This window comes from Periplaneta americana, chromosome 10 (assembly GCF_040183065.1).
Source record: "Periplaneta americana isolate PAMFEO1 chromosome 10, P.americana_PAMFEO1_priV1, whole genome shotgun sequence".
Lineage (NCBI taxonomy): Eukaryota > Metazoa > Arthropoda > Insecta > Blattodea > Blattidae > Periplaneta > Periplaneta americana.
The window spans coordinates 161,934,546-161,957,320 of record NC_091126.1 but is presented as its reverse complement, the minus strand read 5'-3'; the positions used below and the strand labels follow the sequence as shown (position 1 = coordinate 161,957,320).

The 22,775-nt window shown below is 35.2% G+C and overlaps 1 protein-coding gene across 3 annotated transcripts in view; it reads left to right on the top strand.

The window, feature by feature from the left end:
• lgs (BCL9 domain-containing protein legless) overlaps positions 1-22,775 on the top strand; it is a 111,995-nt gene that overhangs the window by 21,925 nt on the left and 67,295 nt on the right. For all 3 annotated transcript variants that reach the window (XM_069838328.1, XM_069838329.1, XM_069838326.1), the window contains exons 3-5: positions 189-542; positions 6,338-6,436; positions 22,311-22,573. In XM_069838328.1, the coding sequence (XP_069694429.1) occupies positions 215-542; positions 6,338-6,436; positions 22,311-22,573 (690 nt within the window). In that variant the 5' untranslated portion in view covers positions 189-214. The remainder of the gene's footprint in view (positions 1-188; positions 543-6,337; positions 6,437-22,310; positions 22,574-22,775) is intronic.

Here is a 22,775-nt window from a genome sequence, read left to right as displayed (position 1 = left end):
TGATATTTTCATGTAAGATTTTGTGATAGTCATGTTGAATTTGTGAAGTAACATTTGTAATTCATGTCTTTCTGTGCAAGAAATGAGAAATAATGTGTCACCCCATAGTGCATTGCTTTGAAATGGAGATTTAAATTAAATTAAATTAAACGAGTGAGAAGTAATGTGTTGCATTGGTCATTTTTCAGATTTAATTGTTCTGTGAACTGGAAGCATGATCAAAGAAGGCAAAGATAAGCAACGAGAGAAAAATGGCAGTGCAACAACTGTCAAGACTGAACTCCCAAGCTCGCAGGGACAGACTTCAGAGACTACTGTGAAAGAAGAACCAGGCACAGAGACGCACGTGAATGGTGGGGAGGAAGCAGATAGCAGCTGCAAGAAAAATGGGGTGAGGGTGAGTGGTGGAAACAGCACTGCAGGGAGCAGCCCCAGTCTGATTGGCTCAACTAACACAGGCACAGTTGCCCTTGGTCCTGTGCGATCCTCTTCAGCATCTCACATAACAGGCGATCTCTGCATTGTGGACAGTGCACAAGAAGGTGAGTCAACATACATTCCTGTAATAACTGTGTTTTAGTATGTAATTTCATAATTGAATCGGTGAGTGGGAAAGTGGTAACATTCCAAAATCATGCTTTCGAGATAATAAAAGAAAATTGTTTTGTGACTTTATTTTTAATTTAATCAAAAAACTTATAATGGGTCACATTTACTACTAGTTACAGCCTTTATATTTGTTTGTTAATATATACATTGGTTTTTTTAGATTTGATTGTTTAAAGTTTGGGAATGTTACTCTTTTTCCAGTCAAATGGAATATTGGTTAAAATGGAAATATTTTGAACAATTAGTAAGTTTTCTTTATAGCGTAACTGTCGAAAAAAGTGTACAAATACTTTTTTCCAATGTGGAAAAAGAAACAGTCATAAAAACGATGTTACAATGTTGTTTTTTTGGTCTCGACTAATACAACTTTGTAGGTTACAAACTCTTCTCCCCTACTCCTAGATATTTTCTCCATTTCTTTTGTATTTGTATTCTTGTTCATCTTTCCTTTCTTTCTTCTTGGCTCATTATCTTCCTCTTCTAACATTGTTGTTTTTTACTCAAAGACACTAACTTCAAAAACTATTTTCCAAATCTTGCAGACAGAATACCGATGATCAAACAGTCCACACCTGTGGAGTAACGGCTAGCACGTCTGACCAGAAAACCAGGTGGCCCGGGTTCGATTCCTGGTTGGGACGGTTTTTTCCGGGATGAGTAAATTCTGGGTAACTTTCGGTGTTGGATCCTGGACTAATTTCACCAACATTATCACCATCTCATTCAGACGCTAAATAACCTAGATGTTGATAAAGCGTCCTAAAATAATCTAAAAAAAGAATGAGCGAACATAACCTGCAACATCTGTAATAACAAAGCACTAAAACAGTTAAGAAACTAAACGATTATTACAGTGCTTGTCAGCGCTTCAAGCATACCACATGAAAACTAACACAATAGTGCTCCACTATTGAGTGTAATAAAAGTAATATTCCTGGAATGTTACCGATCTTCTACTCAACTGCAGAACACCGGTCATGCTATTGGCATTAGGATGATAGGAATATTACTCTTTTTCTGCTCAATGGGTAGGACTATGATATATGAACAACTTTGCTATCTCAGTCTATTTTCGCATTTTTTGGAATGTTACCCCTTTTCCACCCACCGATTCAATTAGAAAGATGATTAGGGTCATTCTACCATCACTCACATTACAACATAACAACTCTCACCATACATTCTTAATTATACAGTTCCTGATTTTAATTGTATATTTTCATTTGATAAAGTATTTCATTGTCCAGTAGAAAGGGTTAAAATAGGTGTACAATTACTTGAGAAAAGGGGGAAAAAAAAGTTAAATGTAATGTCACTCACATTACAAGACAAGGAGATGCATACACTATAATGACAAACTTTGCTGTTATAAAAACTGGAAAGATAAGTGGATATAGGTCTTCTTGCTTATCAAGATAGTGGAAGATAAGGTTTATTCTGTTGGACATCACAATATAGAAGAGAGACGCACGTGAATGGTGGGGAAGAAGCAGATAGTAGCTGCAAGAAAATCTTGAACTCTTCTATTCCTTCGTACCTGTCGTCTCACTTCACTTACCTTTCTTCCCACCACAATCTGAACACACGCTCTAGCCATGAAACAACACTAACAATACCATCCCATCGCACCTCCTCATACTCATCCTCTTTCACAATAGCCCTGCCAAGACTCTGGAATTCGTTACCTGCTAGCATCAGGGACTGTCGAAATAAAATTGAATTCAAACGCACACTTACTAGGCAGTTGGTCAGTAATTGAGACTCGTTCAGACATGGTTTCTTGTAAATATTTCTCTTAATCTATCACAAAATATTTCAGTATCCGGTAATTTCATCACTATAGATTTTTGTTATTGTAGGTCTAATTTGTAATTCAGTAAATACAAAAATATTCTTTGTTCTTAACTTCTATGATAAAATGTCTAGCTTTCATTAATCAGGTTATCTTGTCGTACCTTAATTTTTATTGTAATTGTAATTGTAAATTTAATATTAATTTTAATTTTATTGTTCATATTATAGTTGTAATCCCCTGGTAGAGGGGCAGAGAAGGCCTGACTGCCTTATCTCTACCAGGTTAAATAAATAAATACTATTAACTTACTAATATAATAGTGTTAACTGAGTAGGAATAAAATTTCTGTAGAATATGTTTAAATTATTTATTTATTTAATCCACTCAACAATGTAATTACAGAGTAGATAAAATGAAAATAACAATAGTAATACATATAATAAATTATAAAAAATGAGCTGTATTTATGTCACATTACTTGGTCAGAATTACTTAGTAGAAAAATTATTTTGAAGTACAATTTATGTAAAGAAGACATTGAAATAAATCACTAACACGTTATAAAATGAAATGCAAAGAAAAATCATACAATTTCTAGTATTTAAAAAAAAATATATAATGCCCGTTTTAGTATAAAGTTACCAATTATATTGTATAATTCAATGCCTTAGAGATGCCAAATCTTAAAAGAGTTTACTTATATCACGATATAAGATAAGAAAATACTGACCTTAAAATCACTGAAATTCGCATGAAAAAAAAAAACAGCAATTGATATCTTGACGCTAAGTTTCATAAGGAAAACAGTTTTCCACCAAAATAACCTTGTAAATAGGAAGTACATGGTGTAGGCAATGGTTAAAATAAAATGTCCAGTCAGCCTTGGTAGCATAGTCGGTATAGCACTGGCCTTCTGTGCTCGAGGTCGCGGGTTTGATCCCGGCCCAGGTCGATGGCATTTAAGTGTGCATAAATGCAATAGGCTCATATCAGTAGATTTACTGGCATGTAAAAGAACTCCTGCAGGACAAAATTCCGGCACACTGGCAATGCTGATCTAACCTCGGCAGTTGCAAGCATCGTTAAATAAAACATAACATTTTTTAACATCTTGAGTCGTGGTGAATTTGGAATTTTCCACTGGCTCGATGCTTGCTTTGATTCTGGATCTTACCCATAGCACCAAGACTCATCCCCAGTCACAATTCATTTAAGAAAATTTGGATCGTTCTGCACTTCACTCTTCAAGTCGCAGTAAACTCTAACGCGGTTTTCTCTTTGGTCACCTGTGAGCAAGCGAGGAACAAATTTTGCAGACACCTGTCTCATGTGCAAATCTTCGGTTAAAATTCGCTGGACCGTGCTCCATGACAGGTCGTTTGCTCAAACACTTCGTCAATGGTCTTTCGACGATCTTCATCAATTGCACGTTTGATTTTGGCAATGTTTTCGTCATTTCTTCCTGTCGAAGGACGTCCGGGGAGTGGCATGTCTTCAGTTGACATGTTTCCAGATTTGAAATGAGAAAACCACTCGTAGACCTGTGATTTCCCCAAAGCATCATCATCAAAGGTTTGCCGAAGCATCCCAGCAGTCTCGGCTGCAGTTTTCCCTAACAGAAAACAAAATTTCACACACACTCTTTGTTCCTTGTGGTCGGCCATCTCACTAATCACCAAACAGTTGAAACAGGAATGCAAACAACACAGGACCACAAACAAACCACCTACTGTCAGTGACTCAGGAGAAGACGAGAGCGGACTGAGGAGGAAGGGATGTGAACAGATAACGTACGACAACATGTGCAATATTTGTACTGCAGTAAGCGGAAATATTAGGTCTCCTTCTGTTCAACTTAGCTTTAATTTCCATACGCATTGTTACTCATATTTCCTGCACGAGTAATAACCTGGCTACTGGGATGCTTATCTGAGCGATGTTTATAATAATCAACAGCGATAGTCAAGAAGGTCCATTATTTCCGCTCGTCTTCTCCTGAGAAACGAACAGTAACTCAGACTGACGCCAGCTCACTAATGGTTGTGGGAGACCCCAAACTAACACCACCTAACAGCACAACTCGTAACTACAAAGCATGCGCGCACAACTGTTCGGTTCCGGTTACTTTTGGGTCCACCCTCGTACCTGTGAACCACTATTGCTTTACATCTTAATGTGCAGTAACTTCGTCATGCCCCACACTGAAGATGTGCAGATCCTGGCATGCCGATCTAGCATACGTATAGATTTATGTAGAGAGCAATCTGGTTCTGTAAGCTATGTTGTCACATTTTTCTTCAGTAAACACTATTTCTCACTTCACTTCTTTTGTTTAAATGAGATCTTGTTTCCTGCACATTCCTAATACTGTAGAAATACCTCGCCTCTGGAATTCGTTACCTAATGATGTCAGGGACTGCTGGACTTTATCACAATTCAAAATTAAATTGGAAAATTTTGTCTTAGTTAATGTTTTTTAGGTATTGCTAGAAGTATTGATTTGTGTTTCTTTTTTCTTTTTCTTTTTTAATCTAGATTAAAATTGCAAATTTCTTGTTTTTGTTAGTTAATTAGTTAGGACAGAATTAATTATGATACTTAATCACTCATTTAAAGTTTCTGTAACTGCAACCTGTATATATTTTTGTGTGGCTTTACTTTGTTCATAGTATTTTTTTTTTCTCCCTCTCTTTATTTCTTGTGTAGCTTTACTTTATAAGCGTATTTTTTTCTGTTTATTTCTATTATTGTATTTGTATTCCTGGTATTGTGGAAGAGAAGGCCTGATGGCCAGCCGGTCCGGATGGCTCAAGCGGTAGGGGCACGGTATGTCTCTATCGCTTGGTCTGAAGGGCATGGGTGTTGTGTATGTACTAGTTTAAGAAAAGGGGAAAACAGAGAAACAGAAAAAAGAGAGAAAAAAAATCTATCAGTTTAAAAAAAATAAAAAAAATGGCCTTAACTACACCAGAATAAATAAATAAAAAAAATACCCTTTGAGTAGCTGCTTTATGGGGAACTGACCATAACATCATAAAATTTTCTCATGAATTTTCTACACATTCTTTATCGACTTTTTCTTTATGTAACTGTCATACGAGTATATTCACTGCACTAAATTTTACCAAACCATAACGAACACAAACCACACACTCACTGAAAACTTGTTATGTTAAATGTAATCTCGTTTTTTAGCTTGACTGGTGTCAACATAAGATGGCTGCAAGACACAATAGGTGATGCTGTTAGTTTGTTTTGAAATTGTGTCGGACATTTTCGAGATGATGATAATAATATGAAGAGTCCACTGCAAGAATGATGGATGTCATTTGGAATACATTTTGCAGGGGAAGCAATTGAAAGTTTGAAATGCTTAGTGCTCAAAGATTAACTGTGATTTTCCGATCATTACTGGACAATGACTACCAGTGTTAATATCATATAACTGTCTATGTACATTCTATATGTCTTAAGCTATGCATTGACAGTCTTGGTTCATTTTCGACAAGAAAGTGACATCCATCATTCTTGCAGTGGTCGACCTGGTTGGCAAGTTGGTATAGCGCTGGCCTTCTATGCCCAAGGTTACGGGTTCGATCCCGGGCCAGGTCGATGGCATTTAAGTGTGCTTAAATGCGACAGGCTCATGTCAGTAGATTTACTGGCATGTAAAAGAACTCCTGCGGGACAAAATTCTGGCACATCCGGCGATGCTGATATAACCTCTGCAGTTGCGAGCGTCGTTAAATAAAACATAACATTTTTTTCTTAGAGTGGACTCTTCATATAGTGTTGTCTATAAGCGTCTAGTTTTGTTTTGTTGAGTGACTTGCATTACTGAATTAAAGAAAAGGGGAAACAATGTATTGAGACATGTATATTGATAGAAATATATTTACAGAATTGCACAACATATTTGTTTGTCATTCTTAGCAACAAAACCTGAAGAGAGCAGTACCCAAGAGAAGCCAGCCTCGTGTAACACTGTGAAGACTGAGATAAATGGCAGCACTAACCATGAATTCAGTAACGGTGAGTATCATACTAAGCAACTTGTTATTTATATCCATATGTTATATTCTTATTAGAGGATCTTGCCGTCCTCTATTGAATATTGTTTTATCAATGACTTCGTGTAGTCATCATGTATATACAAAGGAGGAAAGTTCGGCCGGCATTTGGTTTGAGTCTTGGCATAGCTCATATGGTAAGAGCACTTAGTACGCCAAGCTGAGGGTTCTGGGTTCGATTCCTGGTGGCGGAACGAATTTTTCTCCATTAATAAATTAGCGACTTGCCCTAAGTAAAGGAAGAGTGTGATATCTAAGGAGCGGATTCCTATGTAATTAAATATTCTTTTTGCGTGTGATAAAACACAATTAACAAAGTTAAAAATTCCGAACATGAAGTTTCAAGTTTAAAACCCGAATTTTATTTCACATAAAAACACATATTTTCACAAAAAAATTATGTAAATACATATTTTCAGGAAATCTATTATAAACACATAAATCTTGGAGTTTTTTTACTTAAATAATTTTTTACAAGAACTTGTAAATATTTTAAAACTAAATCAATTATATCACTCAGAAGTACGTTATCTTTTTTAAGAATTCTTGGTTGCTTCGTGTTTCTAAGCGCTGTGTGGTGTATCCGTGATCCATTTTCGTAATAGTATCACCTCAAGTTCTGAGAACTGCTAGGCAGCATATCAGTGTTAATATTAGAGAATAAATTAACATGGACAAGGAGGAGAGATCTTGCAACACATAACTAGGAATGTTTATTGTTGCTGAAGATGATTTCATTCCATGCTTTGTTTGTGAAACACAACAGATAAGAGCTCGGGTATGAACATTATTTAATTTAAACAAATCTCTCGCCTCTCGCTCATGTCTATCAAGTAAGGCAATATATCTTGTTGTGATTCCCTGTTATTGGGCTTCGTCAATCGATATCCTTCAAGTTATACTGAAAGATTATTGTTTAAAAAACGATTTGGCTTTCCTATTAGCAAATTTAAGCTTTCTGTGTGATATCATAAAAAACTCGAAACATCCAAAAATTTGTTGTCAGAACAGGGAGATGTGTGCCATGGAAATTAAACTAGACTCGCTACCAGGTTCAGACGCACAATTACTAAGGGACAAATTCCAGAATGTGTTTGGGAAAAACAGTGGATATAAAAAAATGTGTAAAGTTGCTCAAGTATTGGAGGATGTGCCTATAGGTGCAGTTGACGGTGTTTGTGTTCGTGACATTCCTCTCTTTAAATATGCTCGTCTGTTGTCCTGTGATGTGGAAAGATCATTTTCACAGTATAAGTCGTTGTTCAGAGATAATCGGCATGCATTTGTGATGGAGAATTTGGAGATTACCTTTGTTGTTCACTGCAATTCTTGACCAACTACTAGCACTCAAGTGTGGTTGGTGAGTACCTAGTAACATTTTTTTTTTCAAACTAAGGTATTTTTGTCAAATAAAAAAAATGTATATATTTTTTTATTTTTAGCAAATATTTTCGTACTTTTTAGCACATAAAAAATAAATACATTTAAATTTTTTAGCACATAAAAATCCGCTCCCTAGTGATATCGAGACAGGATTTCCATGCAAATGCAAGTTTTTATATAAGCTTGCTACACTTCTCGAACTTTATAAATATCCATTCCAAGGCTTAGTGAGTCGAAATAAGTATATTTCCTCCGTGCATAATTTCTGTTGTTTGCTAATGTTCTTGGCTTTGGATATCCTCCATTTGTCGTCTTGCATCCCAATAATATTTCTCTAGCTGAGAATTTTTATCTGCATTAATTTTTGTAATGGCTTGATACTTGAGATTGTCCTTATTCATTATTTCATTGATTTTACATAATGGACAGTATGGTGATGGGCAGAGAGAGGTTCTGTACAGATAAGCTGCCAAACAATCATGACCTGTGTAGAAGCGAAACAGTGCCACTAATGCTGTCCTCGGGAAATCTGAGCTTAAGAGTTTATTTTGCAAGCGTTCACTCCACTGTTTGTTTTCACTTTCTCTTCTCTTCTCTTTTTTTTTTTTTTATCGCTTCTTTGAGTCTTTCTTATTTTTTTTTTCCTTTCCCTATTCCATTTTATTTTCCTTATTCTTTCATTGTTCTTTGTATTTTGAGTTTTGTTGCTCCAATTGATGTTTCACAGGTAGCTGTTTACATTCCAGGTCAATTCGTCCACAATATAAAGTCCAATATACAGTAATTAGAATAATAGTAGGTGCCAAATCTAGGGAATCGTGTAGGATTATTTTAAAAAAATTACAAATAATGCCCAGGCTTGTCAGTATAATTTTTCATTAATAATCTTCCTCGTATGTAATCGTGAAAACTTTGTAACTAATTCAACAATTTATAGCATAAATACAGATAAAAAAAATGACTTTCATACTCCATTGGCAAGTCTATCGTACTATCGAAAAGGAGCTCGTATATGGCAGTAAAAATTTTTAATAGCCTCCCAATGGATATAAAAAATAGAACTCAAAACATAAGATTATTTAGGGCCAAATTAAAGAAGTACCTAATTTTCATGCCTTCTATTCTGTAGGTGAATTCATGACATTCAACAATGCTTCATGAAATTGATAATAAAACTTTGTGTTGTACTAGTAGACTAGTGTAACTTTTAATTCAAACAATAATGTAACTTTTATTCAAAACAACAATAATCACTTTCTATAATTAAATTTAAACACTCCCGTCAACAAGGGTTTTTCCACTCCACACAGCAACACAGTATTCGTTATTGCACTCCACAGACGACAATGACAATTTACTTGGATTATTGAGAAAAACAATGTACTGCTAATCTTAACTAATGTTCACAAAGCACTATTTACAAAACAGAACTGTCAGTTCTCAGTTCACAGTTCGTTGCCTCGGCTAGTTCTTCTAGCTCATTCACTCAAGTTCACAGTATATCGAACCCAAGTCTTCCGGAGACAGTCCACTGCACTCGAACTCAGGACTTCCGGGGACAGTCCACTGCACTCGAACTCAAGTCTTCCACCTGCGTTGCTTTCGCCTGGACCCTCGCACAGTTGCGGACACACACTCAAGTCGAACTCTGGTCTCGAAGCTGGCTTCACTGCTACCATGGCTCTCTTTAGGAAGGCTGAGGCATTTGGGCTGGCAACGGTGTACTCACCCCTCCTCCAAGGCCGGTGTCTGACAGACTAGGGTTGATTAACTTGTTTGTTCTCCTTTTAAATGGTCACTTCTTATTGTGTATGGTCATGGGTCTCATGGACAACGGAATATTTGAAGTGAAAGATTGGGAATAGGCCTACATGTAGAAATACAAACCAAATGCAATTAAAACAAAACAGCAACAGAATTTTATTTTCTTAATGTGTCAAGTTTACGTGTGTAGTTTCTCATGGCAAGCTGTTCATTTCTTTTTTTGCTGTAATTATTTAACAAAATATTACTAAAAATGCCAATCATTTTATCTACAATATGGTTGTTCTCACTTCCACATATACACACATCATTAATAATGTTACAAAGATCTTCATCTGCAGATAATGCCTTCTTAGATAAATTATGAACAATACTTTTCTGGTTCTTTGCTAACAAGAAATTACTTTCAAATTTGGCTCCAATTAATGCTTGAAAAAATTGCCACAATATGTTTACCTGCACACAAGATAAAATCAGAGCGGACTGAAAGCCGACCTCTATTTAGACATTGAATATACGTATCAGAGCATTCATGTGTGTTTTTACATAATTTCACACATACATCGCAATTCAAATTAAAACATAATTTGAAAGTTACATAACACAAATGTAAAGAAAAGCTGAATCATCCATTTTTAAATTATCAACATAATTCACATTTAAAAGTTCTTTAAACTCATCAATATTATCAGGTTCCCCACACATTAATTCAGTTTGTTTTTCCAATATGTTATCAGAAAAAGAAATTTTACCATATCTGGCAGAATGTAAACCTAGAACACTTTTGACCCTTATTTTTTTTTTCAGACTCCAATACTTGCGTAACAGTGACATTGTAATTACCTCCACTCAATTGTCTGTATTGACTAAATCGACGTTCCAGATTATCTGTTTGAAACTTTCCTGTCAAAACATACTTTACATTAAAATTAGCTAATGAGTAGCTAATAATTTCTTTTAAAACATAAGTGCAATGATAGAGGGCATTATAAGTATCTTTGGTCAAACATCCCCGAAGAGGATTATTACCACTAATTTCTTTCCATTTTTCTAACCACAGCATAAAACGTTCCAAGAACTTCAGTCTTGAATCACCAACACTACTAAATGGCTCTTTCAAAGGGTTGCGCTTAAAAATATGCACAACAGCACTCTTTACATTTACAATTGACCACCATGTTAATATAACCCTGATGAAATATGTTGTGCTTAAGTAGTTATTCTTGTGCAAAGCAGCGATAGTATATTCATTGAACACATTTACCACTAAATTTACTTTTTGCCTCTCAAAAGTGTTTGGATTGAGAGTCTTTTGGCTTAATTTGTGGGCGGTTTTCACTATCATGTCTGTCTCTTTCCTTTGTAATTCTCGCAAATCAGAAAATTTTGCTTGGCATACAGAAATATCTTTCGAAATCTCAACATCAGATTGACATATATTCAGCAATGCCGGCCAAAATGGAACATGGAAAGTTTTGTCTGAATCTTTTAAATTTAGCCAATTGTTTCTTATATTTTTAAAAATATATACACTGTCGTAGAGAACATAAATTTTCTATGGATTGTTACCGAAGGTAAAATAGTAATTAGACTCTGAATCTTTAGTCAATTCGTGGAACATTACTCTATTGACTCTGTTATTGTCAGTTGTAATGCAAAGTATTTTGAAACCAGCATTAATTACCTGTGTCATTACATTCTTTGCCAAGTCTGTTAATTCATCACCTTTAAGTTGTTTTACAGGTACAAGTTTCACAATTTCTTTTAAATGACCAAAAGCTGAACTAATTAAAAATGCTACTATTGTTTTTGCCATATCTTGTGCCTTGTTCTCTGCAGTGCCAAATAAGTTGCCATTTTTGAAATCCAAACTTTGTTTTACGTGAATTTCGTCAATTTGCAAACTTACAATTTTGTCTGCATCTGAAAGTTTTTCGCACATGCGTGCAAGGAAATTATTATTTTCTAGATCTGTTTTGGGGAAAATGGAGAATGATGCAGATAATTTTTGTAGAAGTCTAGGATGTGGAAGTGTCATTATGTCATTTACTCTTAGAGCATTGTAGCATTTTACTGACTGCATGTAAATTAAAAATGCATTTAAAATACATTGAACACTGTAATGCGGAACAGTCTTAAACAGCAAAGAAAACTGGTCCCGCAGGATATTTAATTTAGTCAGGATACTATTGTCATTGGCATTGTCATCAATTTCGTTTTTTAGCTTCTGTAAACCATCGGTTATCTGAGATATCAGTAAATGTTTCTCACTATTTTGCAAACTGTGTTCTTCACAATACTCCATCAATGCTTTAATTTGTGACCACTCTTTAAGTATTCCATTTCTCAATACAGGTAGAAATGTATGGGGAATTATACCACCCTTTAAATGGACTTCAACAGCCAAATCATTATGTACACGTATACTACAATTAATTCTGGGTGTAGAAACTACATCTAATTTGTATAAGATACAACAATTATTATTTTTGAAAATATTCCAGTCAGAAAGTTTAAATTTGTCACTCACGTTTTCACAGAATGTTTTAAAATCTTCTATCCTATTTTCCACTTCAAGACGCAATATTTCTGCTTCTTCCTTTTCTTTTCTTATTTTTTCTGCTTCGTCTCTTCTTTCGTAGGGATTTTTACGCTTTTTGGAGCTGGATTCGCTCAAGTATTGTGGTAAATTAGGGAAAATTTTTGGGAGAGCATCTTCGTGTAAAACTGGAGCACTTAGTGGGTATTCACACGCATTGCCATCCTTGTCCTTATACTTTTCCACAAAGCGAAGATCGTTTGTATGAAAATGTTTTATGCAAACAACGGAGTTGTCAGATGGTGTCCAATCAGATCGAGGAATAGCACGAATCCATTCATTTCTCCGAGTTGGATCCTTTGGTATACGGAAACTGCGGATGTACCCCTCTGTCTTGGTAGCACTACTGTAATTACTATTACAGCCTGGAACAACGCACTTTTCAGGCATAATACACAATTAAATTAAAATGTAAACTTCGAGGCCGGCTGCTAACTCATATCTTGACACTGCTAGAACTCCTATTGTTTCCAAATGATGTAACAGCTGAAACAAGGAGTTTAAAAGGACCCTCGATCTGAGAGGACGGAAGAGAAGGCCTTGCCCGCTATGTTGCCAATTCTGCCTGGCCACAGCCTTCCTAAAGAGAGCCATGCTGCTACACAAGACTGACTGGCTTGCTGACCAAAAACTGAACTCTCTTCTCCTCATGTCCTGTATTTATCACTAAACCATAGTTACCAGAAGCTACGATTTCGCGAACAATCTACAGATGCCGAGAGGATGACGCTTCCTGAAACTTCTCTGGATTTCTCACCTCAGTCGCAGGCGCATTACTTCCCTCTCTCTGCCGCGGACCAGCGTGCCATCGTTCCCCTTACGTGTGTCCCCTCCAGACCCGAGCGACTGCAGCCTTCTTCGCTGCGTCGCTCGTTTTCTCGTGCGCCCCGCCCTCTGCGGGACACGTGATCGAGTCTCGACGTGGCTGTCACACTATATTGTAAAGCTCTTCTGTATATATTTCAACTAGACTGTGACTATAAATTAACACTGTATAGTAGTATTACGTTTTTTGACTTTTGTAAAATCAGATAAATATTGCTTCTTAAGAGTTTGGTATTTCAGAGCTTACAATATTTGAGTGTATCTACTGGAAAATATAAGTGAAAGGACTAAATGGTTTGCGTGTGCCTGAGAACTCCTGGACCTTACCACCCAATCCACTCATTATATTGTCAATTGGAATTCCAAATACCCAGCACTTGTTCTAATGCAGGGCTGGGCACCGGAAGCGAATCCAATCTCTAAATGGTGATGCTAAGTATTCATTCGTCATGGTAGTGTTTGGTGGGGAAGAAAGGGGTTGAAGAGAAATCATATGGCTCCCTGTGAGAGAGTAGAATCCGCTCTTGGTGCCCAGTCCTGTTCTACTATATACAAGCCCAAACCTGAGGCAACGTTTATTATTAGAAGAATGTTTGTCATTCATCCCACCCATACTTAGTACCGGTACTTCGGCAGCAGTAGTGTTAACATGCTTCTTCCACTTGCATGTCTTTAATTTGGACAGGAGTAGGTCTGTAGTACATGTACATTTACTTTGTGAACTGTTGTATTTGTGTTCTGTGGTGAATTGTGAAGTGAAGTGTTGCAATTCCTCCGATTAAATGTTTGAGAAGAGATCTTGTGGCACAGTGGACAAACTTTGCAAAACTGCCTACTGCAATAACAAAGTTGGAGACTCTAGGCCAGGTATGCTCATTCTCTGGCTCCCGATTACGTTCTGTAATCACAACTTTCGAATGTAGAGCATGCTGTTCCCCGTTCGAAGCTCGACGGATGGCTGCAGAAGGCAGTTCAAGTACTTAGTAAACGCACGAACAGTGCGGGACAATGACAAGTCAAAACCTTCTGTAAGCAAACGATCATTCTGTACAGTGTGGGAGGAAGCCTATTTTTGTTGTACATTCGGTGAAAACGGAAAGTGATTACTATATTGTAAGGTACTGTCAGGAATACTACTGAGCAAGATAAAACTATATTATAGGCTCTGCTACCCAGAACATGCCGAAGTGACATAGAAGCTGTTTTCTGTAAAATAGCCTATTTTCATATACCAACGTTATTATTATTATTATTATTATTATTATTATTATTATTATTATTATTATTATTATTATTGTGGTGATATTATTCCAGCAGAAATAGATATTTTGATAAAATAATTTTTCGGGGATGCAAAGTGCACTACAGCTTCAAGAATTGAAAACACTTCATGAAAGGCCAAACATGGAAGAGAGTCGAACAATTCAGAGTCTATGTTTTGGAGCAAGTTAGCCTATGTAGTATGTTGGGAATTAGCTAAGGCACTAAAACCCTTCACGGATGGTGAACTTGTAAAGAGATGTATGGTGCCTGAACAAAATATAGTTAATTATGTCTCTATAGGCTACTGCAACAGTTCAAATGTGAATTCACAGAACATAGATTTAGTGATTTTAGACGTATGGAGAGTGATATTAGTATTTTTGTTAATCTTTTCATAAATTTAGTACAATCTGTGAGAGTGCAGTTCCAGGACGAGTTAATTGATTTACTAAGTAACGTAGAATTCAGAACTAAATGCAGAGAATATGACTTGACAAGCATAGAATTATTTAAAAGAACAAAACTAAATATTACAAGATGAGCTTATTCGTTGCCACTATGTTAGCTACCTTAGCCTCGACATATGTGTGCGAAAAATTATTTTCGAGAATGAAGGTTACTAAATCCAAACATAGGTCCCGATTAATAGATGAGCATCTTCAGTGCATTGCAGTAAATTCGTTGGAAATAGATTCCCGATTACTTGCAGAAAAGAATCCAGATGTTGAATAGACCCCAAAGTAGGCTATATGGTGGAATATGAAAATGATATTATCTATGATATTATTATATCATAACTATATTAAATATAATAAATAATGTAATAACTGAATATTGCAGTGTATACTCTTTCCTTTTTCAAATTCAGTTTATTATCCTATTTGTAAGAGTGTAAGAACTATGCTACGGGCGGTGCTGCAATGTAGTTGCGGAGCCCAGTCTGTACACTGTGTATGTTATGCAGTGCAGCATCATCCGTGTAATCGGGGCTTTTACAATTTTGAGCATACCTGCTCTAGGCCTACCAGTCGTAGATTCCTTTGGAATTATTAACAATGTTCAAAAGTTTTTAGGATCTGCAGCTAAAAGACAAAATGGACAAAGTCATTAATGGAAATTCCAATTATGAACTTGTGTGTTCAGTAGAAAAACTAATTTGTGGCGAAAGTTTTGAAGATAAAGAATTTGGTGTCACTTTGTCTCAAATTTCATCATTTAAATTTGCGCCTGTCACTTTTTGTGACATAGAAAGTTCATTTTCTTTGTACAGAAACATTTTGACATTGTGATAGTTTGTTTGAAAATTTATTACAATTTTACTGAGTGAAACAAAAACCGATTTTTTGTGTCAACGTATGAAGGGATTGTTTGTGGACAAGTTGCTGCACAAAACCAGTCTTTCTCTCACGCAGTAAAACCGTGATAAGCTTTCAAACACAGTATCACGATATTACTCGTATCACGGTATTATCACAGTCTACTATATACAGTCACGAAGCTTGAGTTTTGAGGGTGCTAGAAACAATAGACTGTGACGGTACTATTTTGCATTGCCTGTAATGAGGCGATATTAGTGATCCTAGTGGTGAGCAGCTATCTAATGTTTGCATATTTACTACGTATTGAGCTTCGTGACTGTATATACTAGACTGTGGTATTATCAACCTTTACCCTACATACTGTAAAAGGGGAATCTTTTCCCTTTTTATTTTAACTGGCATTGAGATTTGCTCTCGTTTCTTTCTGTGTAGCTGAACAGTAGTGATTTCTTCCTTAAGCTGATTAATTCTTGGTATCTCACTCTAGTGTGAGAGCGTGCTGCATGTTGCGTTTTGGCTTTTGTCCCTAGCCTCACTGTTATTATAAAGTGGAGGTAATTATTTACTGTAGCTCTTGCGTCAGAAAGCAAAACAAAGTAAGCGCCAAAATATGGAGTTTTAGGTTATGGTTGATTCATCGGTATAAGATGTTATGGTTGTTTCGCTGTTGGTACTCCCGAATTGCAGAGACGGATTTTGCGTATATTTTTCGATATTCAAAGTAAGGAAGCCATAATACTGTATGAAAAATGGAATGTTCATCTCACCATATTTAAAAATTAAGATTTTGGATTTAGGCATTCTGGCATCTGGCTGGTGGCTCATTTGTTTAACAAGGCTTATTTAGAACTCGTGAATTTTATTTGGAGATAGTCGAGAAAATAATGTAATGTAGCAGGAAGCAATGTTTTATACACGTAAGAAATGACCGAAATGATATAAAAATATCAATGAAATGTACGAATCTGATAAAAGATGGCGCCACATCGAGGGCTCAAAATGACAAAATTCTATTTGACATTTGTAGCAAAATCGAGATTTTTACTGCATTGAATAGTACTACTTTAACACTATCTACCAAATAATTATATGTTGATATTGCAATTATATTTCGTCATACAATTTGACAAAGTTCTGTGGAGTTTCATGAGAGTGACAAGCAGTGTTGCCAACCCCTTGCGTGTGAAAAACCGTAAATGTCTTCTAAAAATTACGTAGATTGCGTATAAAAATCCGGAGATTTTGCGACTATGTTAATGCCGTTTTACTGCGATAGAACTATCTAAATAATCAGACTGACAAGCTTTCCAAGTAAAGTAATAACTACCCATATTGTTCTTAGCAAGCCACTTATGTTCTTCCAGCATGAACTGCATTTCCGAATATATACAGTATACATTTCTTTTTTGATTACTCTTCAGAGAACTTTACTCTTTTCTCCTCCTCTGTAACATATGAATCTGAATCTTCATTTTTGGACATAATAAGATTTACCTCAATTATAATAAAGTAAAATGAGTAAATAATTAACTGTGGAGTTATGTCTTATTTTGGGAAGTTTAATTACGGGGCGATTAATTATTTCATGTGATACTTGTAGTGAGCAGTAATGGTATCTTGGTTCATTTAATTGTATTTAATTTAGCCTACTTCCTTAAAAGCAGCGGAAAAATAGGAGCACTTAACATTTGCAGATTCAGTTTCGAACTTTCAAACATCAACAATATTTCCAACGTAACGAAGTGAGAGACAACTGTGTAATAATAATAATAATAATAATAATAATAATAATAATAATAATAATAATAATAATAATAATAATAATAATAAGCGCTCTTCTTCGCCTAATCCAACCAGTGATAGGGAGACGGAAACAGCCTACTCAATTTGCGATTCATCATTTAAATTTTCCACCTTGTTATTATCGTTATTACCGTCTGGTGTAGTCCGTCAAATCTGATCTAAAAAAATCCGAAGATTCAGTTGAGAAATCCGTGTATGATGACAAAATTCCGTACATCTACGGATAAATCCGAAGAGTTGGCAACGCTGGCAACGCGGTTCTATTTGAATATTTCTTCGAGAATCATTTAATAATATATGAAATCAGTTATTTAATACAGCATTAGTTTTGGTATGTTATAAAGTAATACTGTTGAATAAATATATAATGTAGGTAGTATTTTAAAATCCTTTTAATACAAATTTTATGAAGAACAATTTTGCTGTTATTCATAGCACTACTACATTTCGTCTGCTTTCATATGGTGCCGGCTCCATGTATCACTTTGTTGGTTATGTACTGATGTTTACAAATATTTAATATGTTTTTTCATTATGATATGTCGAGAGGTAAGAAAATGGTATTATCGAATCCTTCTAAATAAATTAAGATTCAGATACAAACGACGATTATATGTAGATCAGAATCTGATGTTTTGTCAAGTAGTAGTGAAGAAATTTTGGTGAAACTAGTGCTGAGAGAGTTCCGGTGATTTTGGAAATGAAAATCGCTGTATTTAAAAGGGATTTTTTTTTTTTTGTGGAGATGCAGTTGATTATATATGCAAGGCATAATAAAAGCCTAAACTAGCCAAAACTAATCTGTCACAGATTCGTATATGCAAGGTGTATAAGCGAAGTATGAAGGGAACTACCTCAGCGCTAGTCTAGTTGAAATTTCAAAGCAGTTTTCTGCGGGCACGAAGAAAATTAAACCGAGAAGTTAGGCCTAAGTAATGGTTTAGCCATTATTAAGTACTGTATATATACTCTAATATATCTTCGAAATATAAAGTGGATATATTATGCTTTCATGTGTTAATTAACTAGGTTACCTTGCTGACTATTTTCGGCCTGGGGACATTCTTCAGCATATATATACACTTTATATTAAAATTTGTGTAATCAGGATGACTAACATATCATTGAATTGTCTCATGAATAAGATCGTCTGTAAATTATTAATTGTAATCCCGTCAACAAAACAAATATTTTAACAGGTTATATATAGTACGATTTCATGGTCAATTTAAATGTAACAAATTAGTTACGCCTATTATTTTGAGATAAATTCGGTATTTTTCTTACAGAATAATAATTTTCTTGTAATTCAAAAGAACAAAATGTAATATTTTTCTTACTTTTGAGGATATTTCCTGAGAGTATACAAGATTTTTCTGCTTCCTCCACTTCTGTTCCACAAAACACAGAGAATATGAGAATAATTAATGATGCTGAGTGCAGTCATGGAAGAGATTACCTGTTCAACTTGTTCCATTGAGTAAAGATAGCCAGTTGATTTTCGAAAAAGATTTCCTTTTAAATAATGAATATGAGTCTATGTGGATGACGTGAATATATTAGGAGAAAATCCACAAACGATTAGGAAAAACACGGGAATTTTACTTGAAACAAGTAAAGAGATAGGTTTGGAAGTAAATCCCGAAAAGACAAAGTATATGATTATGTCTCGTGACGAGAATATTGTACGAAATGGAAATATAAAAATTGGAAATTTATCTTCTGAAGAAGTGGAAAAATTCAAATACCTGGGAGCAACAGTAACAAATATAAATGAGACTCGGGAGGAAATTAAACACACACAAATATGGGAAATGCCTGTTATTATTCGGTTGAGAAGCTTTTATCATCCAGTCTGCTGTCGAAAAATCTGAAAGTTAGAATTTATAAATAGTTATATTACCGGTTGTTCTTTATGGTTGTGAAACTTGGACTGTCACTTTGAGAGAGGAACATAGTTTAAGGGTGTTTGAGAATAAGGTTCTTAGGAAAATATGTGGGGCTAAGAGGGATGAAGTTACAGGAGAATGGAGAAAGTTGCACAACACAGAACTGCACACATTGTATTCTTCACCTGACATAATTAGGAACATTAAATCCAGACGTTTGAGATGGGCAGGGCATGTAGCACATATGGGTGAATCCAGAAATGCATATAGAGTGTTAGTTGGGAGGCCGGAGGGAAAAAGACCTTTGGGGAGGCCGAGATGTAGATGGGAAGATAATATTAAAATGAATTTGAGGGAGGTGGGATATGATAGAGACTGGATTAATCTTGCTCAGGATAGGGACCAATGGCGGGCTTATGTGAGGGCGGCAATGAACCTTCGGGTTGCTGAAAAGCAGTAAGTAAGTAAGTAAGTAAGCTTTCACATGGAGGCTCTGAATTTCATGTAGTTAATTTGGCATATACACTCATATTTTACGGATTCATATGTGTCCTAGCCAACAGTGCAAGTGATACTAGTTTATGTATAGTCTATGCTGCATGTAGCGCATGCATGCTGACTTAGGTCAGTTTGGAAGAAGTGAATAGGATACTTAGGAGAATTTGGAATAAATTTAATATTTGTCACTGCATGTAATGAATGATTTATAGCAGCGTTTCTCAAACTTTTTTGAAGTGGGGACCACCTTTTTAAATCAGAACAGTTCCGCTGATCACCGTACTCTTGTTCCCATCAAAAGCAAATTTATCATTTTTGTAGCATATTTTAATACCAGTACACCTATATTTTAAAATAGAATTAATTAATTAAAATTAATTTATTTCAATTAATTTTATATTAGTATTAACTAATTAAGTTAATGTTAATAGAAGAAAATTTATTTTCATTTTTTTAATAATTCAAGGCTGTTAGAGTTTGGATAATCATTAACTTATTAATTAACAAAATAAATAAATGTTGGTACTCACATTAATAATTCTACAGGTTTACTTTTTACACTTGCGTGTTTCGTCTCTAACAAGTGCCATTTCAATTTCGTGGGTTTCATACACTTGTTTGAAAGCACTTCGTAACAAACAACACACCGAGGTTTTGGTTCACTCTCATTGCCACACCGAGTAAATCCAAGTTCCAAATAACTCTTGTAATATTTACGAAAGTATTTTTTCTTTGAACAGGACTAGATATTTCTTTAATGGCACTGGGATCACTGATATTAATATCTTTACACACAGCTTCTGAACTATTAGCACTGTCTAAATGAAGCGTATCATCACGTTCCTTTCCTTTCAAAGATCCGGATCGAAGCCAGTTTTCCATTATGTATAATGGGCACTATGTAACAGAGACATAGACAACTACTAGCGTGTACCACATAAGAAGGATTTTAAACAAGTAACTGCTAACAGGCAAGCGATGAATCAACATTGCACAGAATTTGTTTTAAGTTACTTGTGATTGGCTACAAAAAAATATAATTAGAAAAGTATTGTAATTTGAATTTTTGGATCTGATTCGCCCGGATTTTAAAATAGGCGGAGTCTATAAAATTTCTTTTATCGTCATATGGAAAAACAGAAATAAAATGAATTAATGCAGAAACATGCGCGATTTTCAAAAAGTAAATATGAAATTTGGCACTTTCTATTATTAATGTACGACGTACAGTACGTGATCATTTTAGTGTGCAGATTGGGTGTTGGCAAAACTATTAAGAATGTCATAAATACATGAAAAGATTCGGTACTTTGGTCCTCTGATATGAATTCGGATGATCCCTGGCTGGGTTACAGACGTGGGATGTGCAGGGAAAAGATGGCGAGAAACACCACGTTCATAGTGCTTTAAATCCCTCTTTTGTTGCTGAGAGTAGAGTGGGAATTCGGTAGACGAGTAGGGTAATAAATTTCATAAAATATCAGTACTGGGAGAAAAAGTGAAAGGAGATTGCCATGTGTAATTTCCAAACTCTGGGATCTTCAGCTATAGTGTGATACGCGATTCGTTTGAATTTTATTTTTTCTTCTGTCTTTTTTTAAAAGACCACAAGGGCAGACCTCGAGGACCACAGGTGGCCCGCGGACCATAGTTTGAGAAACGCTGATTTATAGCATTGTAGAATATACGTTTTTTCTCTTTGGTAGAAGGTGAAACAATAATTCTGAAGTTACTTTTAATTAAAATCTTAAAAAAAAATGTAGATGAATACAATATAATATTTGTTACTCAGTCAAATGACAAATCAATGTAAAATAATGACTTATATTATATGGTCATTAAGTTTTATACACATAAATTACATATTGCAAACGTTTTCGCCCATTCAGGCATCTTCAGGCACAATTATACAATATCTCAATATCAAACTGTATAGTCATTACATTGGTGGTAGATCAACTGTTTAAAATTAATGATGTACAACATCTTCATAATTAAAAATGTAATATTACCGGTCATATAATTAAAATACTACGTTGTATCTAATTTTAATATTATTTTAATTATATGACCTGTAATATTACATTTTTAATTATGAAGATGTTGTACATCATTAATTTTAAACAGTTGATCTACCACCAATGTAATGACTATACAGTTTGATATTGAGATATTGTATAATTGTGCCTGAAGATGCCTGAATGGGCGAAAACGTTTGCAATATGTAATTTATGTGTATAAAACTTAATGACCATATAATATGTCATTATTTTAAATTGATTTGTCGTTTGACTGAGTAACAAATATTATATTGTGTTCATCTATATTAATTGACAATCTGAACAAATTTCATCATGCTCTCTAAGTTAAAAAAAATGACTTAGGACACTATTGAATCCACCTTTTCAATTACTACCAACTGAAAATTGTCATTAACTGACTGCTATCTGCCTCACAATCTGAGGAAATGCAAAATGACTGTGTGTATTGCAGATCCATGTACTGATGGGAATGTGTCCATTGGCATAGCACTCACGAGCTCAGGCCCGCCTCCAAATGGAGTGCAACCCCTGCCCAGCAATGTCATCAACAAACAACCAGGCACAATGGAGGCTCAGTACATGCAGCAGCAGAGCCAGATATTTGTGTTCTCCACGACATTGGCCAACAAGTCTGCCGAAGCTGTTCTTCAGGGCCAGTTTCCTTCAATAATCGCTTACCACTGTGCTCAACCAGGAACAAAAAAGTACTTAGAGGTTTGTATATTTGAAAATTGAACACTGTAGATCATGCTTGACATTGTCATAAATATGAAAACCAAGTCAGACCTATATGTCTAACTGCTGTTGAGATAAACTAAAGGGCGCCATAGGCTTAAGGCTGGTTCACAATAAACCGGAAACGAGAATTGGAACAAAAACGGTAAAATTGTTAAAATGTATACATTTAAATATGAGC